General features: G+C 36.8%; 1 protein-coding gene across 1 annotated transcript in view; it reads right to left on the bottom strand.

Moving 5' to 3' along the window:
• The window catches only part of UGGT2 (UDP-glucose glycoprotein glucosyltransferase 2), a gene marked incomplete at its 5' end in the record, with an annotated part of 164055 nt that overhangs the window by 14002 nt on the left and 128586 nt on the right, over window positions 1–21467 (bottom strand). Inside the window, 7 exons of the mRNA XM_082675541.1 lie at window positions 1302–1416; window positions 2059–2219; window positions 4532–4714; window positions 7940–8024; window positions 9140–9238; window positions 11667–11749; window positions 16880–16964. Of these exons, the coding sequence (XP_082531667.1) occupies window positions 1302–1416; window positions 2059–2219; window positions 4532–4714; window positions 7940–8024; window positions 9140–9238; window positions 11667–11749; window positions 16880–16964 (811 nt within the window). The remainder of the gene's footprint in view (window positions 1–1301; window positions 1417–2058; window positions 2220–4531; window positions 4715–7939; window positions 8025–9139; window positions 9239–11666; window positions 11750–16879; window positions 16965–21467) is intronic.

Here is a 21467-nt window from a genome sequence, read left to right as displayed (position 1 = left end):
CTGTTTTTCCCCTCTGTACTATCCCTCAAACATGTAAGGCCCACGCCCACCTTGGGACCTTTGCATTCGATATCCTCTCTGCTTGGGATTCTCACAGATACCTGCGTGCTCAGCTCTTAAGCCTCCATCTGCACGTCACCTGCGTATAGACATATGGCCGCTCAGCTTACAACAACAAACTCTAACTCCTATTCACCATTCTGAACTCTATCACGTTTTCGTGTTTTATTTTTTCTCTAAAGCACTTATTACCTTTAAATATTGTTCATTAATTTATTTAGTTATTTTCCCACTAGAATGAAAGCACCATGAGCTAAGGAGCTCTGTTTTGTTTTCTGATGTCCCAGGGCTTAGGAGAGTATCTGACACATAGCAAGTATTCAACAGATACTTCCTGAATTAACAAACACGTAAGGTTCTAGTAAGAGCCTATATTCTTAAGTTACTTATTTATTTTTGGCTGCGTTGGGTCTTCGTTGCTGCGTGCGGGCTTTCTCTAGTTGCAGAGAGCGGGGGTTACTCTTCGTTGTGGTACACGGGCTTCTCATTGCGGTGGCTTCTCTTGTTGCGGAGCACAGGCTCTATGCACGCAGGCTTCACTAGTTGTGGCTCGCGGGCTCTAGAGCGCAGGCTCAGTAGTTGTGGTGCACGGGCTTAGTTGCTCCGTGGCATGTGGGATCCTTCTGGACCAGGGATCCGAACCTGTGTCTCTTGCATTGGCAGGCGGATTCTTAACCACTGTGCCACCAGGGAAATCCAGAACCTATATTCTTTAGTCACTGGAAAGAGGAATAATAATAAAGAGGCTACAGGGTCTTTTTCTTCTGTTTAAATTGCTAAAATGAGGAAACGAGCAGGATACAATAATGAGGAAATAATGGGATTTGAGAAAAAAAGTATTTGTGAAGAAAAACAAAATGTAAGGCAGTAGTCAGGGAGGGCACAGGATGAAGGGAGTTTATCTTAAAAATCACAGAGAAAGAGAAATGGGAGAAAGGGAGCGGGGAGGGAGACAGACATGTTTAAATGATGATGGAAGCAAGTAAGAAAAATTTAGGGTAACAAAGTGAGATAGGGCACATAGTGGAAAGAAGAGGTTTAAGCATGGAAAGGTGAGGATCAAATGCTATTCTGAAAATGTTAGGCTTGAAGTGAAAAAATAGGTAAGTCAAGATAGCTAATACAAAATTGCATAAAGGGAAGAAAGAGGCTAAAAATACAAGATTTTGACATCTATAAACAGGGAGATAGAACAGTCTATGTCTATGTATTGAAAATTATTCCATGAATATTTTACTTACCTGATCCAGGTTTGAAAGACTGTTTGGATCTTGACTGAGAGTTTGGTACTGGCCCCGGAGCCTGTCACCTGCTGCGATTCTCCTGAACTTCTTGAGATCCACCACGTATAAGGCACTGCAAGAAATGAAGACTCCTTGAGAGCCTATGTTGTTTACATATATTTACTTTCCTCCAGTGATTGTCTACAGTGTTGGTACTAACGTTAGATATCCCTGGGTCTAATAATAATGACTCCTTTCATAATTTGCTCCTGATGTCTAATACTGTTTCCAAGGAGTTTGAAGTTTGATATGACGCTGTTAGGATCCACATCCTCTTAAGGTCACCTTAAGTTTTTCCAAGATCTCCTGAAACTCGTGGGCCTACAAAACAGTAACAGCTTTGAAGACAGTCTTCATCTTGTTATGTGACAAACCAAGTTGAAATCTTCTACAGTGGTTAGGAACATACAGCTGAGCCACAGTACTTGGGTTTAAGTCCGGGCTCAGCTATGAACTAGCAGCATAAGCCTGGGCGACGTACACAAATGCTGTATGCCTCGGTTTCCTCATCTATAAAATAGAGGTGATAGCAGTATCTCAAAAGGTTGTCATAGAGATTTTATGAGTTAATATCTGTAAAGTCTTGTAAGAGTGATTGGCATGTAATAAGCACTAGATAATGGGCTGCCATTATTGTATATTTTCCAAGAAAACTGAGTATTGTAATTCAACAAGTTATTTATTCACTCAAAGGCAAGAGTATGACTTTTCGTACCTGATATGGTATTTCCTTCTTAAAAGATGTGATGCCCAGTATCCCGTCTTCCAGAAACGATATCCATCCATTTCCGTGCGGCTATCACAGAAGGGAGTATACCCGTAAGGAGCTCCATCCAGATCAAAGTCTCGGAGTTCTTTTAGGTCATGTCTCACAACCTAAATAATTAGAATACTTTCTCTGATGAAGACTATAAAATAATAGAAGCCCCTGTAATATGAATCTCAAATCATCCTCACCTTGTTGTAGAAAGACAGAGAACTGAGTTTTCCCCACAGTTCTGTCATGTAGCATGAGTTTACCAAATTTCTATTTTTTCCTTTTGCCCTTACAGATGAAAAGAAGCCTAAAATTTACATACCTGGTCTGTATGACAGTGGTCTTACTCATTAATAAGAATAGCTTGTTACATCATTTTTAATCAAGGTATTTTTTAATATTCTTTTTTAAATTAAAGGACAGTTGATATACACCTGTAGTATATATTACAGATGTGCAATATAGTGACCCACAATTTTAAAGGTTATACTCCATTTATAGCTATTATAAAATATTGGCTGTATTCCTCGTGTTGTACAGTATATCCTTGTAGCTTATTTATTCCTCATAGTTTGTATCTCTTAATCTCCTACCCTTATATTGCCCCTCCCTCCTTCCCTCTTCCCAGTGGTAACCACTAGTTTGTTGTCTACGAGTCTGCCTCTTTTTTGTTTTATTCACTAGTTTGTTGTATTTTTTAGCTGCCACATATAAGTGATATCATACAGTATTTGTCTTTCTCTGTCTGACTTGTTTCACTTAGCATAATGCCCTCCAAGTCCATCCATGTTGCTCCAAATGGCAACATTTTATTCTTTTTCTTTTTCTTCTTTTATTTTTTAGGCTGAGTAGTATTCCATTATATACATACACACACACCTCACATCTTCTGTAGCCATTCATCTGTGGATGGACACTTGGGTTGCTTCCATATCTTGGTAACTGTAAATAATGCTGCTATGAACACTGGGGTGCGTGTATGTTTTTGAATTAGTGTTTTTGTTTCTTTCGGATATATACCCAGGACTGGAATTGCTGGGTCATATGCTAGTTCTATTTTTAGTTTTTTGAGGAGCCCCCCTACTGTTTACCACAGCAGCTGCACCAGTTTACACTCCCACCAACAGTGCTGGAGGGCTCCCTTTCCTCCACACCCCTGGCAACGTTTGTTATTTGTGTTCTTTTTGATGATGGCCATTCTGACAGGTATGAGGTGATATCTCACTGTGGTTTTGATTTGTAATCAAGGTATTTTGAACAAAATATATTTTGGTAAGGAATTAAATATACAAGTACATAGCTCTTAATTTCTCAAGGTATAGATTAATACTTCAAAATGATTTCTATGATGTATCTCCCTTATTATATATTGGCAAATATTAGTTTGAATCATAAAGAAAAATCTCTTAATTATTCTCAGTGGCTTCAATGACAGAATGTTAGTATGCTTCCTTTTTTAATAGACTCTAGCCTGCTGGAAAAATATTACTGTATATATTGGGGGAAAATAGGAAAAATAATGTTTATGTCAGACAGTATGCTTGGAAATGCTTACTTCATTACACTTTTTTTGCCTATTAGTTTTTAATTATAATGATTCATATCTATCAATTTGAAAAATAATACAAAAGTAATAGAATTTAGAATACAAGTAAATTATAAAGTAGGATTTGAAAATCTACTTTTGGTCCTAAATAAAAATACTAACTTGTGCATTTGATTTATGTCATATTTACATTTACATATTATTGTTCTTAGAAATTCTGTGTATTTTTTTAAATTTTTAAGAGAAATTCTGTGTATTTTAAAAATATTTTTTACCATTAGTGATTAAAAAGGCATGCAAGGAGAAAAGGGGAAAAGTCATAAAACCTTCTGGATATATAAATTTTGAAAGCTGAGGACCATAATTTTTTCTGGCCAAATTTAGGACTCTTTCTTTAAGTGGCAGAATGATGGGATTTGGTTATTGGCTAATTGCCAAAGAACGTGGCCGAAGGTGGAAAAATGAGAGGAGAGTGTGTGTAATTGCTAACTTTTCCAGCAAGAAGAAATAGTTCACTTTAAACAAATTTCAGCTCATATCCATAGGAACTCACATAGCTACTTTTATTATGACTAATATAAGTATTTCTTTTATTTTTAATTACCAACCCCCCCCCCCCAAAACAAAAAACTACTACTTCAGAGGAAAAAACTGCCTCGTCCTAAGGAATAAATGGTACTTCTGGCAACACCTTTGATTTTCCCCTGGAATACTGACTTTTTTTTTTTAAAAAGATACTTTGCTTATATGTCAAAATTATGTCTTATGTTTACATAGCGTGGCAACAAAGACAGTAATAAGAAGCGGCAACATAAATTGCATCCCTATACTCAGAAGTGTAAAAAAGTCTTAAGTACTCTTAAAAACAATAGTTAATCTTATTACCTGGTCAGCATCAACAAAAATGATTTTGTCCACCGCAAGAGGAAAAAGGACATCAAGGAAAAGAATCTTATAACCCCAAATAATCCTTTGTTTTTCCGTCTGTTGATGAAGCCACTGGGGCCACCTGTACTGGACTAGTTCATATTGGAATCCATACTCCTCAGCCATGTGAGGGATCACCTCCTAAAACACACACACAAATCAAAGACTGTGTTCAAGGAACAGAAAGCAGTTTTTGTTTTGGAGAAAAAATTAACATTTTAAAGGTTAGAGTTTACAAGTTGTTACAAATGAATCGGTAAAATGTCTGAACAGTACTTCTACAACTTACACCTATTAATCAGAAATATGACAATGCTGACAAACATAAAGATGTAAGTATACATAAAACTTTGTAGTTTAAAGGCATTAAAAATAGGTACACTAGCAGGCTTATTAAATAAGATAATTGTTCCTCTACTTTTACTACTGTTTGACCTGAGAAAACCTGATGATAGAAAGGAAAGCCTCTGGATCGTGGAACACCTGTGCATCAAACACTTTATGCACATGTCAACATGCTGGTTGGTCAGAGAGATAGGAAGATGAAAAGGGTGTACAAACCCCACAAAATTAGCAGTAAATTGATAAATTATATTCTCCATATGAGTTTCATGTTTGAGAGTTATGACTATTTAATTCAAGGATTAAAAATACAAGGTAGTTATTGTGGCATGAATATTTGATATTTGATTCAGTGTCTTATAGGCTTAGAGTATCTTATTCTGTTTAAAACAGAGCAGTTAATTAAATATGTACACTGTTATCTAAGTTTGGCTCAAGAGTCCAAATATTGAGAGGGATAACGGTAAAGGAGTGGGTAAAGACGGGTCAGCAAATGTAGAATTTGCATTCATCTCCTCAATTCTCACTTGTAGCTAGTTGCTGGTTATATGCTTAGTTTAATTTTCTCCCTGCTCTTGTAAGAACGATGTAGATTTAAAGTATGTTCCTTACTGTAAGCATTGGTTTTATCTGTGAGTGGCAAAATGTTGAAATTATGGCTAGAACAGTTACCGGGAGTCACTGCTTTCATTTCGAACTTAAAAAAAAAAAACTAGGATAAATTAGAAAAACTTTTTTTTTAATTCAACGAATATGTATTAAAATATGTTCACTGAGAATGCACTATGTGCCAGGCACTATGCTAGGCCCTAGGGATCCAGTAATGAAACAAAACAGACACAAATCATGGCTCTCGTGAGGCTTACATTTTAGATAAAATAAGTGAAATTAGTAACGTATCTATAGAAGATAGTGCTATGGAGAAAAATAAAAGGGGAAGGGAAATACAATGAAAGATCAGAAGGGACTGTCATTTTACATAGTGTAGTCAGGAAAGGGTTATTCCCAAAGTAGGTATAATTCAGCGAAGATCTGAAGGAAGAAAGGAGGTATGCTTTTAAAATTGAAGGGAAAAGATCTAGGGTACTAGCAATTTCTGTTTCCATATCTGGCTGCTGGTTACACAGGTGTTTTAAATTTGTAAAAATTCATCAAAGTTGCACATTTACCGTTTGTACACGTTATATTTCCCTGAAAAAAATATAAAAGGTAAAAATTTCGAGCAAAAAGAACAAATTACAAAAAGAAGGAAAATGTTATTTCAGGTATGGTATCACCTTTGGCCATGCAGCAGAACAAGGCTTTTTTCCACACACAGCACTGCGTTTCTAGTGAACGATATAATTTCCTGGTAAGAGAATCTTCACATTGTATCATCTCAGTATATGCAGAGTTAAATCCCCCGATGCAGTGTTGCATCACGTGTTAAAAGTTTAGTAACAAACTAGTAAGACTTCTTGTCTAGATTTATGGGTTCTTTTTCAGTTTACAAGTAAGTACAGGAGGCGGCACTCTTGGTGGTGGCGGGGAGGGTAGAGGAGCTGTTTCATAAGTGTTAAGCACCTGGGCTTTGAGGTCGGAACACTTGGGCTCAAATCTCAGCTACTAATTAGCTATTTGATCTAAGGCCTGTGCCATAAAGGACAAATCCTGCTCAAAGAATAGTTGGGACCTTTGCCCTTCGCTCCTGGGAAGTAAATGCTAACCTTGGAATATCCTGCCTGATGAGAACGTCTGTATTTACCTGGGGACCTAGGGCCACACCAGATAGTCTGTGCCAACAATGTGATTTATGATGGAGACCTTGGGCCACAAGATATCAGCTCAAGCTCTGGAGGGGCTAGATGCTAAGGTCAGTCATGGTGGCCGTCAGGTGGGTCTATGTACCCAACTCCCAATAAAAACTCTGGACAGCAGGTCTGAGTGGGCTTCCCTAATTGGCAACACTCCATGTGTACCGTCACAGTTTTGCTGGGAGGTATAAGCTCTGTCCACATGACTCCACTGCGAAAGGACAACTGGAAGCTCGGTCTGGTGTCCCCTGGGTTCCGCCCTATGCATCTCTTTGCTTTGCTGATTTTGATCTGTATCCTTTTGCTGTAATCAACTGTAATTGTGAGTATAATTGCTTTTCTGAGTTCTGTGTGTCCTTCTAGTGGGTTTCTAAACTTAAGAGTGGTCCTGGATACCTCCCAACTGTGCGGGCCAGTTATGTAACTTCTGAGTCGTGGTTTTCTGGGAATAGGACTTTATGAAGAGCAACTGAATAATGCAGGTAAAGTACTTAGCAATGTGCCTGGCAACGCCAAGGAATAAAAGCATGGTTGCCTGTTTTTATTTCTGCTTTCACAGCTGGTTTTGGTCTAGGAAGAAAATTTCTCTGAACTGCTGTTGAATGAGACCCTAACTTGCCTGGAATCTGATTAATAGGAAGAAACGGGGTACACTCTGTGGCAAGAGTGTAGGGCTGAGTAAAGGGTAACAGATGTTGGCCGTCGAAAAACTTCTAAATACAAATTGCTGGAGACACTACCTATAGTGCCCACATTACCACACCAACCGATGCACCGCATGTGATACCAGAGCCCCACTCTTCTTGGTCCTATCAAACTATTCTCTGTGGTGCAGTTTTCATATTTTCTACTGTTCCTGCCTTTCTTTGTCAAAATATGACAGAATCTAATTCTTTTAATTAACAATCTGTACATATTTTTCATTGCCAACTTTTATTTACTTATTGTTATGAAAACCCACTAATCCTGATTTTGAGTTTACTTAAACATAAACTATCTCCTGCTGTGTTTTTAATCACTTCTTTAAATAAAAGCTGCATAGAATTTTTCTTAAACTAGATTAAAAAATACTGATTATCGAGATTTTAAATTGATTACATATAGTAATTTGAGTAAATATACATTTCAAAAGACTCATTCTGAAAAGAGAAATGTTATGTGAACTTACAATGATATAAAGAATTTACTTCTGAAATATTAACTATTCTATTAAAAAAATTAATGTACTTACTTTAAATGTTGGTGAGAGATAATTTTTAAGAAACCAGAACTTCACTGGTGTTTTGGTGTTCCGTAAAACAGAAAGCATCATAATTCTGCATAAAACAACAATAAACTCAATAAATTAACATTAATAGGGGTTCATCCTACTTCTCTTAAGGCTTTTAAATATTTAAAGATATTAGTTGGTAGTTTTCACTATGAATTATGGAGAAATAGTGACGTATCTTCAAATATTATGGCTGCTCAGCAAGTAACGTATAAGAATATATGTATATATACACATATATTGTATAAACGTAAGTATGTGTGTGTGTGTGTGTGTGTGTGTGTATATATATATATATATATATATACCTGGTATAGACTAAATTGATTGCTTTTTGTTTGGTCCAGCTGACAAGAGAAAGAAGCTAGTCTGAAACAGTCTTGTTTAGTTAAACTAGCGTCTAATCTTGGCTCTGTTACTGTGTCACTAATAGCAGGTGTGTAAACCTTGAAGGGCTGAACAACATGTCGTATTTTGATAAAGTCACTGGACAGGCTACTTGTTTTGCTATCCTAGACCTCTGATTGGAGAAGATACAGATGTATCTAGAGTACATCTTAAAATATCAACACATATTCAAACATTTTTGAGGCGTTCTCTGTGATCCTTCTATAGAAGCAGTTAAAAAATAGCCCTTGATAGTTTATAAATATTGCTTTCCTTCTCTCAGACTCCTCCCCCTTTTTATAAAACATGGTATTTCTTCACCAGGAAAGGAAAATTTACTATATATTCTTTTTTTTCCTCACACATCTTACTACAAAATATGTCCGTTTTCTAACCTTAAAGAATAACAATATTTCAAATCAAACACATGGAATTTCACTGTATTTAGAAAATATACTTCCCTCATAATTTTAGGTAAAAAAAAAATTAAAAAGGCAAGGTGCAAAAGCACTATGTACTTTGTTACTATTTGGGAAAAGGGAGTTAAGAAAAGCAAAAATACATATTTGGGCTTGTCTATACATATATTTGGCAGGCTATGAAAATAATAACATTGGTTTCCTGTGGGAAAGGGAGCTGGGTATCAAGGAAACAGAGGTGGGAGATTTTTCTTTTTCCACTGTAATTTCTTTTATTTTTTTAAACTTTAAAAATTCTTTTTGGACCATGTAAATGTATTACTTTTCAAAACATTAAATAAAAAAATATACCTACCTTAAAAAGCGTTCATATAAATGGCCAGAAGCAACTGAAAAAATGTTTAGAACGTCTGTTTCCTTATTGTCTTCTTTTTTATGCAGGCTCCTTGTGAAACTTTGAATGAAAAAGAAGTGACTGTCATTTTCTTAATACACATCTGCAAACTTTACATACCTAAATATTAAATTTGATGAGAAATAAAAATAGGAAGGCTTTTCAAACTGGATGGTTATTACACTGTAAACAAGTACTTATCCTAAAAATTATGAATTATTTAAACATGTGACAATGTAACTTGAAGTTTTATGATTTTTAAAAATTGGACAACATAGAATGCAATTCTATTTTCTCTAGGTTAATGGGATAATACCTTTGAATCTTTGTGAGTTACAAAAGTTGTTTTAAGAGCAGAGGATGAACTGTGGCATTCTATGGCTATATGCAACATACTGAGGCTTTAGGAAGGCCAGTCGTGAGCGAAGAAACAGAATGTGCGAGTGTTAACAGCGGCACACCAGAGCTTCCGTCTGTGCTAACAGGGGAGGCCCCTGAGTGCTGTGGATGTGCCTTCCCAGGACAAGATGCTGTAAGAGGCACCCGCAGCTTAGAGCTCCTCCGGCCAGGGACAGCCTCCCCACAGGCTGCGGGGACCTCTGTGCCTTGGGCGTGTCTCCAGGAGGGATAAGACAGCACTGGGGAGCCGCGTCCATTCACGATGTGGTTTACATCGCCACAGCCTCATCTGGGCCCAGCTGTCACTGTCACCCCTTTCTGGACCCAGACCAGCCTTTGATATGCCCCACCTCATACATAAAAGTGACTGAATCTTATTTGGGGTATTCATAGTGTATCGTTTCTTCTTTTTCCTACTGAAAATGTTTATTTAATTAGAAATCTCATTTTTATACGCACAGATATTTAAAATGACTGATTTTAGAAAACTAAACAATTCACAATTGACATGGAATATATTTTGCCAAATAAGAATTGTTATGGCAGATGTATTCTTGCAATGTTTTCTCATTGTAATCCCCCAAATAAGAAAAATACACAGTTGATTCAGGGAGGAAAAAAAAAAAAATCGCTTGAAGTTAGGATTAAAACTAAGATAAAGAAGTGAAAACACTGTAACATACTTATGCATCTGGAGGAGTTTCCATCCCCCAAACTTACCCTCTCTCTTTCTAACAAAGCAGCATTTGTTTTGTATCCTCGCTGTGTAATAAGTGGCTAAGCCGCAGGCTAACAGGTATCTTTACTCCTTCTTGTCTCTACCTTTGGTTTTAATGGAAGCTCATGAACAGATACTCTTTAAAATGCCCAGATCCTGTTACATTATCCCCTGTCAAACGAACCTGCTCTGAAGTCCTCTCAAAGTAGTGAGTTCGAGCCTTTCTTGGTCAGTAACCAGTTCAATGCACATACTGGGACAGTAACACGATTCTTCCTATCAAACAAGGAGTCAACTATAGAAAAAGAGGCCTGAACTGGGCAACATCCAAAATGATGGGAGTGCTTCTGCTTAGGTTGCTGAAGCTATTTGGCCTGAAGTTTCTATTTCTTATCTTTGATAAAAATGATCAATAGTCCTCTATCATAATTCAAATTAAATTCAAATCTCTAAAATGGACTTTCCGAGTTGTCTACAATGTGGATCACAGCAGCCCGCTTCTGTGTTTGCCCACCTAACGCCCTTTACACTTCTAGTCACAGTAACTTGGTATTGTGGGCAGGTGGGTGGGTGAGTAGCTATTCCTCCTCTACTTTCATTCTACGAGGTTTAGGCAGGATGGGCCTTCTTGCTGGCTCTAGAGGTAGCCACACGACCCAAGATTAGTCAGTAAGTCACAGGGATCAGTTCAGTCTGGTATACAAGGCAACAGCTGGGCCAACGAGTCAGACTTGGAACGTGTGCTGGTAACTATCTGGAAAGAGGCAATTTCTTCCCATGGGAGATAGATGGCAAGCTCTTTCTTGTAAAAGTTTGTCTGAAAATGAAGGAAGCACAGATAATAGAACTAGGCGTTGGAGAAAGAGTTTCTGGACTACATCACCTGAATGCCCAAAGTCAGTTCTACTCCTGGACTCTTTAGATACGTGAGCCAAAATATTCCTTTTTTGATTAACTAATATAGGTCCCAACCTAACTGAAAGATTCCCCCTTATATTCAACATCCCAGCTAACCTGGGCTACTTCCTGTTCCTTGAGAAACACACCCAATCTTTTTGACTTCACGTAACAAGGTACCTTCACTCTGTCTCCTGTCCATCCTTTAGAACGTATCTTAGCCACACACTCCTCCAGAGTCTTTTCTGAGGTTCCTCCTAACTGGATATAGACTTTCCCTTCCCTGGTTTGAACAGCCCTTTATGTTCAGTTGTCTTATAGCTCCAGTTTCCTGTCTTACATCAGTAACATTTATGTATTTGTCTCATCCTTTCTAGAGAAGATCTGTGCTTGACTTAAATATTTACCATCTGCAGGGCTTCCACAAACTAGACTCCTGATGGGTCTATAGTTAAAATATTAATTAGTAATCACCTTTTAATGGAATCCCACACTCCTTTTTTTTCATCTTTATCAGAAAGGATATCTTCCTGAATTCTGTCTGGCTTTTTTTGTACCTAGATAGCATGGTAAAGAAAAACTTTAGAATTTTGTAGATTTAAATATTATGCTGCATGGTTAGAAATATATAGACAAGATGACCCTTGTAAATCTAAGATAGTTGTAGTAAATGAAGCCAAGAAAGATCTTAGAATATTACAGACACAATCCGATTTCAACTCTCAGTTCAGCCTCTAGTTTTTAGTGGCTACCGCCATACTGCTAAATAATGTGCTTATACTCGTATTTACTGAATTGCCAACCGTGGATGTTATCTACTGTATATCTGATTCATAGAGTTTAGGCATTATTCATTCTTTGTAACAAAAGATGAACAGCTTACTTATATCACCCTTCCCTTCCCCTCTGTCTGGAGGTTTTGATAATACCATGTCATTAGTTCTTCTACTGAGTATTTTTGTAACTTTAAATAAGGCTTAAATCTGTGTTTTTTATTCCAACAAATTCAAGTTTCTCTTGCATGGCCTGTTATAAGGACACTAATATCTCTACCTTTTCCCTCTGCCTCCCAACTTATATTAGCTAAAACTTTACTTTAGCATTGTAAGTATGGATAATATTTACATTTAGCTTGGTAAACATAACTGTATCTTTTGCACTATGCCATGTTTATTCTACAACTTGAAAATCAGTAAAAAGTGCTTATTGTGACACTGTAAACACAACGCACTGAAGAGCTGAAAGGCTACTACAGTTACATTTCCTCCACATAGTTACGATGATGTGACCACCACACCCTCCTAGGACACTCCTCCAGCTTCCCATGGATTCTGTTTTCTCACATTTCACCAATACAGAAGTGTATTTTTCTTGGAATTTTATTGTGTTTATTTTTTCTTGTGGTGAGATATACTTCTTCTTTACCATGTACCTAATATTTTCCAGTTTGTTATTCTTGTTACTTAACTGTCTGGAATTCCTGTCTTCTTGAAGACATTTTTCTTGGGGCTTAACAATTAACTGCCTCTTTCGAGCTTTCTTTGCATTGGTTTTCACACTGATTTCACCATTTCTTACAATACCTATTTTCCTCTTTCTTCTGCTTCATCTTCATCGTGCTGGCAAACACCTTCAAGAAGGGGTGTGAAAGATAATTTTTCTAAATCTTCACCCTTCAGAGAATATTTGCCTGAAGAATCCTAGATTCAAAGTAATTTTCCTCAAAACCCTGAAATCTCTGTTTTGTTGTCTTGAAAATGAAACATCTGATGCTAGTGTGTCGTTCTATTGCAGTGACCCGCCTCTTCTCCTTGGTAGTTTTTAGGATCTCGTGTGGGCCATTTTTCACTCATTTGTGGACCCCTTGACATGGATGTGTTTATATTCCTCTATCTGTGGGATACTTTCCTTCCTCCATTTTCTGTTCTTCCTTCCTGGAATTCCTATTAGTGGCTACTGGAGTTCATGGGCTGAACCTTTATCTTGCGTATCTTTTCTCCTCCCTTTTTCCTGTCCTTTTGTATAATTTTGAGAGATGGAAGGTGAGCAGATAAAACTGTTACTAAAAAACAACCGAAGCACCTAGGTAAGGTTAGGCTGTAGAACGTTTGCTTCAGGTAAGGCATGATTATCACCCTCAAAGATTTGGTGGCTTTGGTGAAAGAGTCAGACCTCCTCTATACCAGGGACCAACAGGTAAAATTAGAGCCAATACAGACAGTGAAAAAAAAAACCAGCTCAAGAAAAAGAAAATAATTTTTCAATGATCAAAATTCCTCAACGATAAGACATCCCCAGTCTCCCAGCAGAAATAATATTTTTCTCTCCTGTTTGTAGGGCTAGGATAAAACTAGCTGGAATGCTGGTCCTAAAAGGCTTGGGATGAGTTAGTAACTTAAGCAGCTGGTCTGAGTTTGTGGGATTTTTCATCTGGAAGGACACAGTATAAGTTTCTCTTCCTGAGAAAGGAAGCCAAAGCCAGTAGAGGAAAAACAGTATCAAAGATGAGTATAAACATGTATAACTGATCACAGGAAAAAGAGCAGAGGTGATAAGAAACAGGTTATGATGTGGGATGCAAGGTCAATTTTGATGATTTGGTGGTTTAGAATCTCTGCAGTATGTAAGGCTTCAGTTCTGGTAGCCTACCATTACTAGATCACAGAGATTCTGGCAAAATGGGTGTTTTCTAGTTATCTTTGCATATTAATTTCTACTGCACTGTAGACGGAGAACATACTCTGTTTGAGTTCATTCTTCTGAAATCTGTTGAAACTTGCTTTTCAACTAAACGTAAAGCTAATTTTTATTAATGTCTGTGTCTGAAAGATTGTTCATTTGGTGTTATTGGCTATTGTGTTCTATATACATCTATTGGGTCAAGATTTATAATCACACTGCTCAAATCTCCATCTCTAATGAGTTTTTGGTCTGCCTGTTATATCAAGTACTGAGAGACGTATGTTAAAAATATCCCAGTATTATAGAGAATTGCCAGTTTCTCTTGGTAATTCTATTTCTGCCTTATATACACATATAAAGTAACCTTCTTTACCTTTAATAATGTTGTTTTAATATCTCTGATATTAGTATAGCCATACAAGCTTTATTTAGGTTAGTATTGGCCTAGTATACTTTTGCCACACTTTTATTTTAATCTTTACCCTGAAACTGTATTGTTATATATTAGGTGTTCCTTCTTGCAAACATAGAGTGGGATTTAAAAAAAAAAATCCTGTCTGACAATCTTAGTCTTTGGACTGGAACATGTAGTCCATTTACATTTAATGTAATTGGGTTAAATTCTAACTTACTATTTTGTGCTTCTTCAATGGCACATGTATTCTGCTTTATTTCTTGTTTCTTAGTCCATTTATATTAATTTGCTTCATTCCATTTTCCTCTTCACTATGACATTATGCCTTGTTTCTATTCTTTTAGTGGTTATCTTAGAAATGTAAAGCATTCAGATTTGCCCTTAAGTCTAAAAGTAATCATAATCCTTGTCCTGGTCAATATAAGAACCTTATATGTTATTATACACACCCTTATTTATATAATGCCTTAAATGCTATTGTTATTTTTAAATTGATTTTTAAGATCCTAAGACATAACTGTTGTTTTATATATTCACTGTTCACAGATTCATCCGCAGAGTTGCCATTTTCTTTTCTCTTCATTCTTTTTTCAAACTCAGATCTTCCATCTGAGCTCATTCTTTTTCTGCCTGAAGTATACCATTTAGAATTTCCTTTAGTGTGAGCATGCTGGTGGCAAATTCAGTTTTTTATTTGTCTGAAAATACCTTATGTTTTTTCTTGAAAAATACTTTTCAGGGTGAATTATACAAGGTTGACATTCCTTTTTTCTGTCAGTGCTTTTAGATATCATTCATTATCTTCTGGCTTCCATTATTACTGCTGAGAAACCAACTGTCAGGCTAACTATAGTTCTTTGAAGGTAATTTTTCTTTTTTCTTCTGGTTACTCTCAAGATTTCTCTTTGTCTTTTGTTTTCTGCAGTTTTATTAACAAGAGTCTAGGTGTAGATTTCCTTTTCATTATCTTGCTTTGGAATCACTCGACTTCCTGAATATGCAAATTAGTACCTTTCATCACTCATGAAAATTCTCAGCTATCATTGCTTCAAATAATACCTGTACCTCATTCTGTCTTTCGTCACCTTCTGGAACTCCATTTAAATGGATTTTATTTTTAAACACTCATAAAGTACTTCATAAAGCTAAATTATCTTATCCTTATAGTAGACCTATAAGGAGGGTTTCATCATTAACTCCTATTATGGATAAGGAAAATGAGATAGAAAGAGGTTAAGTAATCTGTCCAAGGTCACACAGCTAATGAGTGGCAGAGCCATGTTTAAATGCAATCCTGGTATCTTAGATTTCTCACTCTATTCTCTATGCCTTTTATATACTCTCTGCTGTAGTTTCCTCTTTTATAAGGTCAGTTGCATTTGGGATACGTCTTTTGGTCTATCTTCCAACTCACTAGTTCTCTCCTGAGGCCTTGTTAAAGCCACCCAGTGAATTCTTTGGTCATTGTACTGTTCAGTTTTAGAAGTTTTACTTTAAAAAAAAAATCAGATATGCACTTTTTATAGTTTTTTATTCCCTGCAATTGTTTTCAAGCCTGTCTTTTATTTCTTTAAACACTTTAGGCATAGTTGTTTCAGTGTCTGTGTCAATAATTCTAACATATGGAGTGTTTGTACATCTGCTCTCTGTTATTTGCCATTTCTGTTCATTTTCCTTGTTTATTTGGATATAGTAGTCTTATTCCAGAGATATCTGGATGTTTCTGTCAGATGCCTGTAAAACCTTATTAATCTGGAGCCATTTTAGTGCAAATTCAAGGCTCAGGGTTCCTTTGATTTCTTAGGTGATACCCATTTGGGCTAAAAGACTGCGTGGTATACTTTACTATGGTTCATCCTTACCCTGAAGCTATAGCCAGCTTATTGCAGAGAGGGTCTTCTAATAGATTACCCACTTTACGTGGGTCTAGGGTTTTAATTTCTGTCCCCATCACCTTGCAAATTAAATCAAAACGATAGTTCAAGTGTACCAGGACGAACAAATGTTTCAGGGCAACAGCAGCTTTCCTGGGATAAGAGAAGCTTTGGTGCCTGCTTACTTCACTAGGCTCTCATTTTCCATTTAATTTTGGTTTTGTATTTCCTTATTATCATTCTTGTCAGCTCCTCAGTGCTTTTAAAATTTTTAAAAAACATTTCGCCCAGCATTTTTACTGATTTTAAGTAGGTGAGTTTGTCCAAAAGAACTAAACCTGCCATCATTAAAAACTTTTCTGGTTTTTGAAACATCACTTTTTTTTTTTTCCTGTTGAAAGGGGTAACGTTTCAACCTGCATTCCTGATCTCATCTCTGAAGCCTAATTTATAACATAATTTGGTTACAAATATAGTAGATACAGTAGACACATCATAACTTAAAAAAAAATCGTTTCTTCTCTTCTATCTTCAAGCTCTCTGCTTTCCCTTCATGATTTAATCCTCTTCTTCCTTTCACTGCCAGAGTTCCAATATGAGATTTTAGGTACTAAAACTGTGAAATCAGTAGTAAAATAAAAATTAATTAATTAAGGACAAAAAAAGAATTCTTAATACTAAGAACAAAGCCTGTAAAGAGCTTTGGCCTCACACACTTGTACTTCCAGTATTTTGCTTTTGAAGCTGTTTAGCACAACAATGACATCTCCTAGGTCTGGTTGAGAGTCAGTTTCTTCATGCCTAGAAGCAGAAAAAACATGTAAATATCTATAATCAATTTAAGAAAAGACGTACAATTATGATGGTACAAATAACAGAATAAATTCATTTTGCAATAGACATAAGTATAATATCATTTGTGTATATGTCATATCTGCTGTTTCTATAGTCAATTAAAATATGCTGCAGGGCTTCCCTGGTGGCGCAGTGGTTGAGAGTCCGTCTGCCGATGCAGGGGACACGGGTTCGTGCCCTGGTCCGGGAGGATCCCACATGCCGCGGAGCGGCTAGGCCCGTGAGCCATGGCCGCTGAGCCTGTGTGTCCGGAGCCTGTGCTCCGCAATGGGAGAGGCCACAACAGTGAGAGGCCCGCGTACCGAAAAAAAAAAAAGATATGCTGCAATACACTACAATTTTCAAAATTATCCAATTTTAACTTAATTAATACTTAATTAATAAGTATTAATATTAATACTTAATACAAATTAAGATCGTACAAAAATAACTCACTAAATTTGATATCACCTAGTCACTCAGAAAGTGCAGATTATAGCTTATCTTTATTACTGTATACTAAAATTATCACAAGTCAGATCTTTCATATATTGTAATGATAATTAAAATATGAAACATTTTCTAGACTTTAAAATAAGTTGTTTATACAGCATAATCAAAGGAAATCTACACCATACAACTACTTTTCATTATTTACTAGCCATTTTCAAATGCCAAAATTTGAAGTATATCATTAAACTTAAAAGACTGAAAATGTGTCTGTCATGTCCATCTGCATCACTTGGATCTATTTTATATTACACATTATGTAGTTCATAGTCTAATTTTCAACACTGCATAAATAAATCAAACATGACAGCTTTGCTCAAAAATTTTTTGATACTATTTTCACTATGAACTGAAAAATGCTACTGTAAAAAGCATTTACCATAAAACTGAATTTTTTCAAAGAGGGAAAGCAATCAGATGTCAAATTAGTAGATACTTTGCATTCAGTCAGACATAACATACGCTTGAAAATTTTTCTAAAATAAAAACCTGGGGATTCTAGGGCTATGCTGACTAACACGTCTCTGACTCTCACTCGCAGTTCCTCAGATGAGGTGCCTGACCCGCAGCACGAGGCACAGCCCCTGCCAACATTTACCACTGGAAAAAAGAAAGCATTCCAACTTATGTAGTAGAAACGTCAAATCTCTTAAAAACGTGCAAGAGCTTCCAGTCCCAAATGTTGCTCAACGACATCAGCAACTTCAGCCGTCGGATCCACCATCCACTGAGACCAGAACAGAGGCAGCACAACACTGCAGTTAGGCCCGTACAAGATCTAAAGCAACTTCCTCCATCCCACATGGTAGAGGGGGTAGTGATGACGATTCTTGTTCTACTTCGGGCACTATTTTAAGCACTTTATAGATATTAACTCATGTAATCCACACACCCATCCTCTGAGGAAGGTACAATAATTATCCTAGATCCAGACTAAGCCCTAGTAGTCTGGCTCTTCACGACTGCACTGTTACACCTGTGTAAGTAACACTAAGCAACTAAAACCACTGGATACGTGAAGACAGTCAGCCACTGAAATGAAGGGAACAAGCCAAGAAGTCAGAGGACACGGGCTTCATTGATAAGGAGTTAATAGAGGGGAAAAAAAGGAGCACTCAAATCATTTATATTCTCAATAAGAGACGTGAGAGAGTATTTCTCAGTAAAAGCCATTTACTTCAAAATGAGAGGATTCATTACACATCAGGAAGTATTACTTTACAAAAAAGGACGCATACGTATTTGTCCTGGAATTCTAACTCTAAATATCATTTAATTTTTTGTAAAGGAAAAGTTAATCACACTGCCTCTCATTTCGAATCCAAAACACCGGATGGCAGAATATGATGAGGAAGTCCTGTTTCAAGCATTCTGAGGAGAATTATAATCAGTACTATTATCAGGACTTAGAAAATAAGCCAAAGAAAGGCAAAAACATTTTCAGGCCTTTAAAATCAAGAGTATACCCCTAAAGTTTCTATAGAAAATATTTGTAGAAATCTGGTGCATATCGTGATATGGCAGGCAATATCCATTCCACCTTTTAGCATATACTGCAGAGGTTAGAAAGCTAAAAACTCTTTTTTCTTTGTAGATTCTTTTACAGCTATGGTTCTGGTTAATAATTAGATTCTACTAAACAGATACATGTGCATGTGATTTGGAATTTACAAGTAAGGGAGGGTCAATGCAGTGATGCCTGTTTTCTTTGGGCAAGCGACGTCATGGAGACCTAGAGGTTGTCTATGCCAGGGTTCCAGTGTGCAAACTCAGCTCTCTGGGGACTGACAGGGAGTTGACGTGTTGGTGGGGCAGCTTCATGCTTTCTCACTCTTCTGATCATGGGAGAGGTAGCAGTTCTTTCTGGCTGGTGAGTTCCTGGGCTGGTCCTGGGAGGCAGCTCTCCTGCAGAGCTAGCTCCTCCAATCCTTCCTGGTCCAATCAAGAATCCATTTCCCTGTGTTAACTCCGTCTCTGATATGGAAAGTCAGCCACCCAAACCAAAAATGAATGTGAAAGATGAAAGAAACATATAAAACCTATGATCAGTAGTGAATTTGGTCAAGCTTATATTTAACTAACGGCAATGTGATGGTAAAGAACTAAAAGTTTGGGGGGTGGGGTACTAAAAAGATACTAAAATGCTTCAACTGAGGCACTTGAAAGGAGGAAAGGAGTGAGATGAAGGCTGAAGAGCGTCTCTGGAGAAAGCTGTTGCCAGGCTGTGAGTGTGCACCTCTACACGCCCCCTGGGGAAGTGTGGGGAGCATTACCTTCTAATCCTAAACTCAGTAAGGCAGATGCTTTAAGGGGAAAGCACTTTGCAATGTACTTTCCTGAAGTTGTGAGACACAGAGGACTGCATTTGACTCTTGTCTGGGAAAGTTAAAATGGACCATGGACTGATATTTGAGGACTGACCTATTACCACTCTTACTGCCTTTGAGACCAGCCTGCACTCCTAGAGTTTGCTAGGCAAGTGATGTGTAAGTACTTCTCATGGATCAGAAGTAGCCAAGTAGGAGAGATTTGGTTTTGTTATCATGGGGTAGTCATGCGTCCTGCCAGAACAGCAACCTGGAGATATGAGGAGACCTCGGCACAAATACGCTGTGGGTATAGCCCAGGATGCCCAGAGACCGAGGAAGATGCTAGAGAAGCCACCTGGAATAGAGATGCACCAACTGGGACCAGGGAATCAAACGAGAGTGAGGTGCAGCAATTAGAGACCTTCTAAGAGCTCACAGAAGGGCTTCACAAAGAGTGAGCTATAACCACCGCCAGGGCCAGTGGGCAGAGCTCTGAAACCTCTCTTGCCTTCTATATAAAGCACAGGAGAAGCAGATCAGTTTCAAAGGTGTAAAATAACTACGAATTAGGTAATCTGTTTTCCTGAAGATTTCAAGTGAAAAAGACTAGCAAAATAATTTAGCATGTTGAAGGCATATATAAAAATATATATGTATATGTAAAGCATCTGCTATTCTCTGTAATTAGGAAAATCTGAGAAGCATTTGTCTGATTTTAGTAGAGCTACAAAAATTTTCTAGGAGAGAATAATTTTATTGAGTATTTTTGAATTCAAGGTAAATAATAGTCAACACAGAGTATGGGTAGATGATTTGCAGTTAAAGATTACAAAAACATGGATAGACATAAAAAGTACATATGTGAGGATTATGCCTAATAAACAAAAAGGCAAATTAAAAAATATCAAACTATATAGTCATGGTTTTAAAATCTGAACTTAGAAACTCATGTCAATATTACTTTAGCTTAGCTTTTCAGCATATTTCAAGAATACTTTGCTTAAATATAAATGTAATATCAATTAGAACTAAATCATAAATTGGGATAAATAGAATTTCCATTTTTGTCATATTTCATATTGACCTGTTTTTCATTACTGAAACTTTAATTTCAAAAAAATCAAAGAGTAGCATCATTTATGTTTTTTCCACTCTGGCTATCTAGTGACATATTAATCGTATTTGGAGTTAAGTAAATTATGACTGAGAGAAATGTATGATATTATCATTTATAAGGAACATAAACAAATTTGAAATTCCTTCCATCACCAAGAGTTGGGTAACTGTGAATGAGAAAAATCAGTTTTGCACTAATTTGTTAGTGGTACTTAAACACAAAATCAGGGGCTATTTTCTCCCTAAACCATCCATTTATAGGCTGTGTATAATAACAAATAATGGTAAAGAAGATAAAATAGAACCTAATATAGTAACTGTTTTACATAATATATACTATGCATATTATATATAATACATATTGCATATGTATTATACAATATACATATACAATAATATATGTAACTGTAAAGAAGAAAGAAAGAGTAAGTGAGGAGGAAATGGACATTTACTCAGGACATGAGACACTAATCTCATGTAGTCCTTACCAAGACCCCACAAGATAGGTAGGATTATCCCCTCTTGTTATGAGGAA

The sequence above is a fragment of the Grampus griseus genome (assembly GCF_964374135.1).
Source record: "Grampus griseus genome assembly, chromosome: 18".
Taxonomy (NCBI): Eukaryota; Metazoa; Chordata; class Mammalia; order Artiodactyla; family Delphinidae; genus Grampus; species Grampus griseus.
Note: the sequence above shows the minus strand (reverse complement) of the source record. Positions and strands in the feature narration are given on the sequence as shown.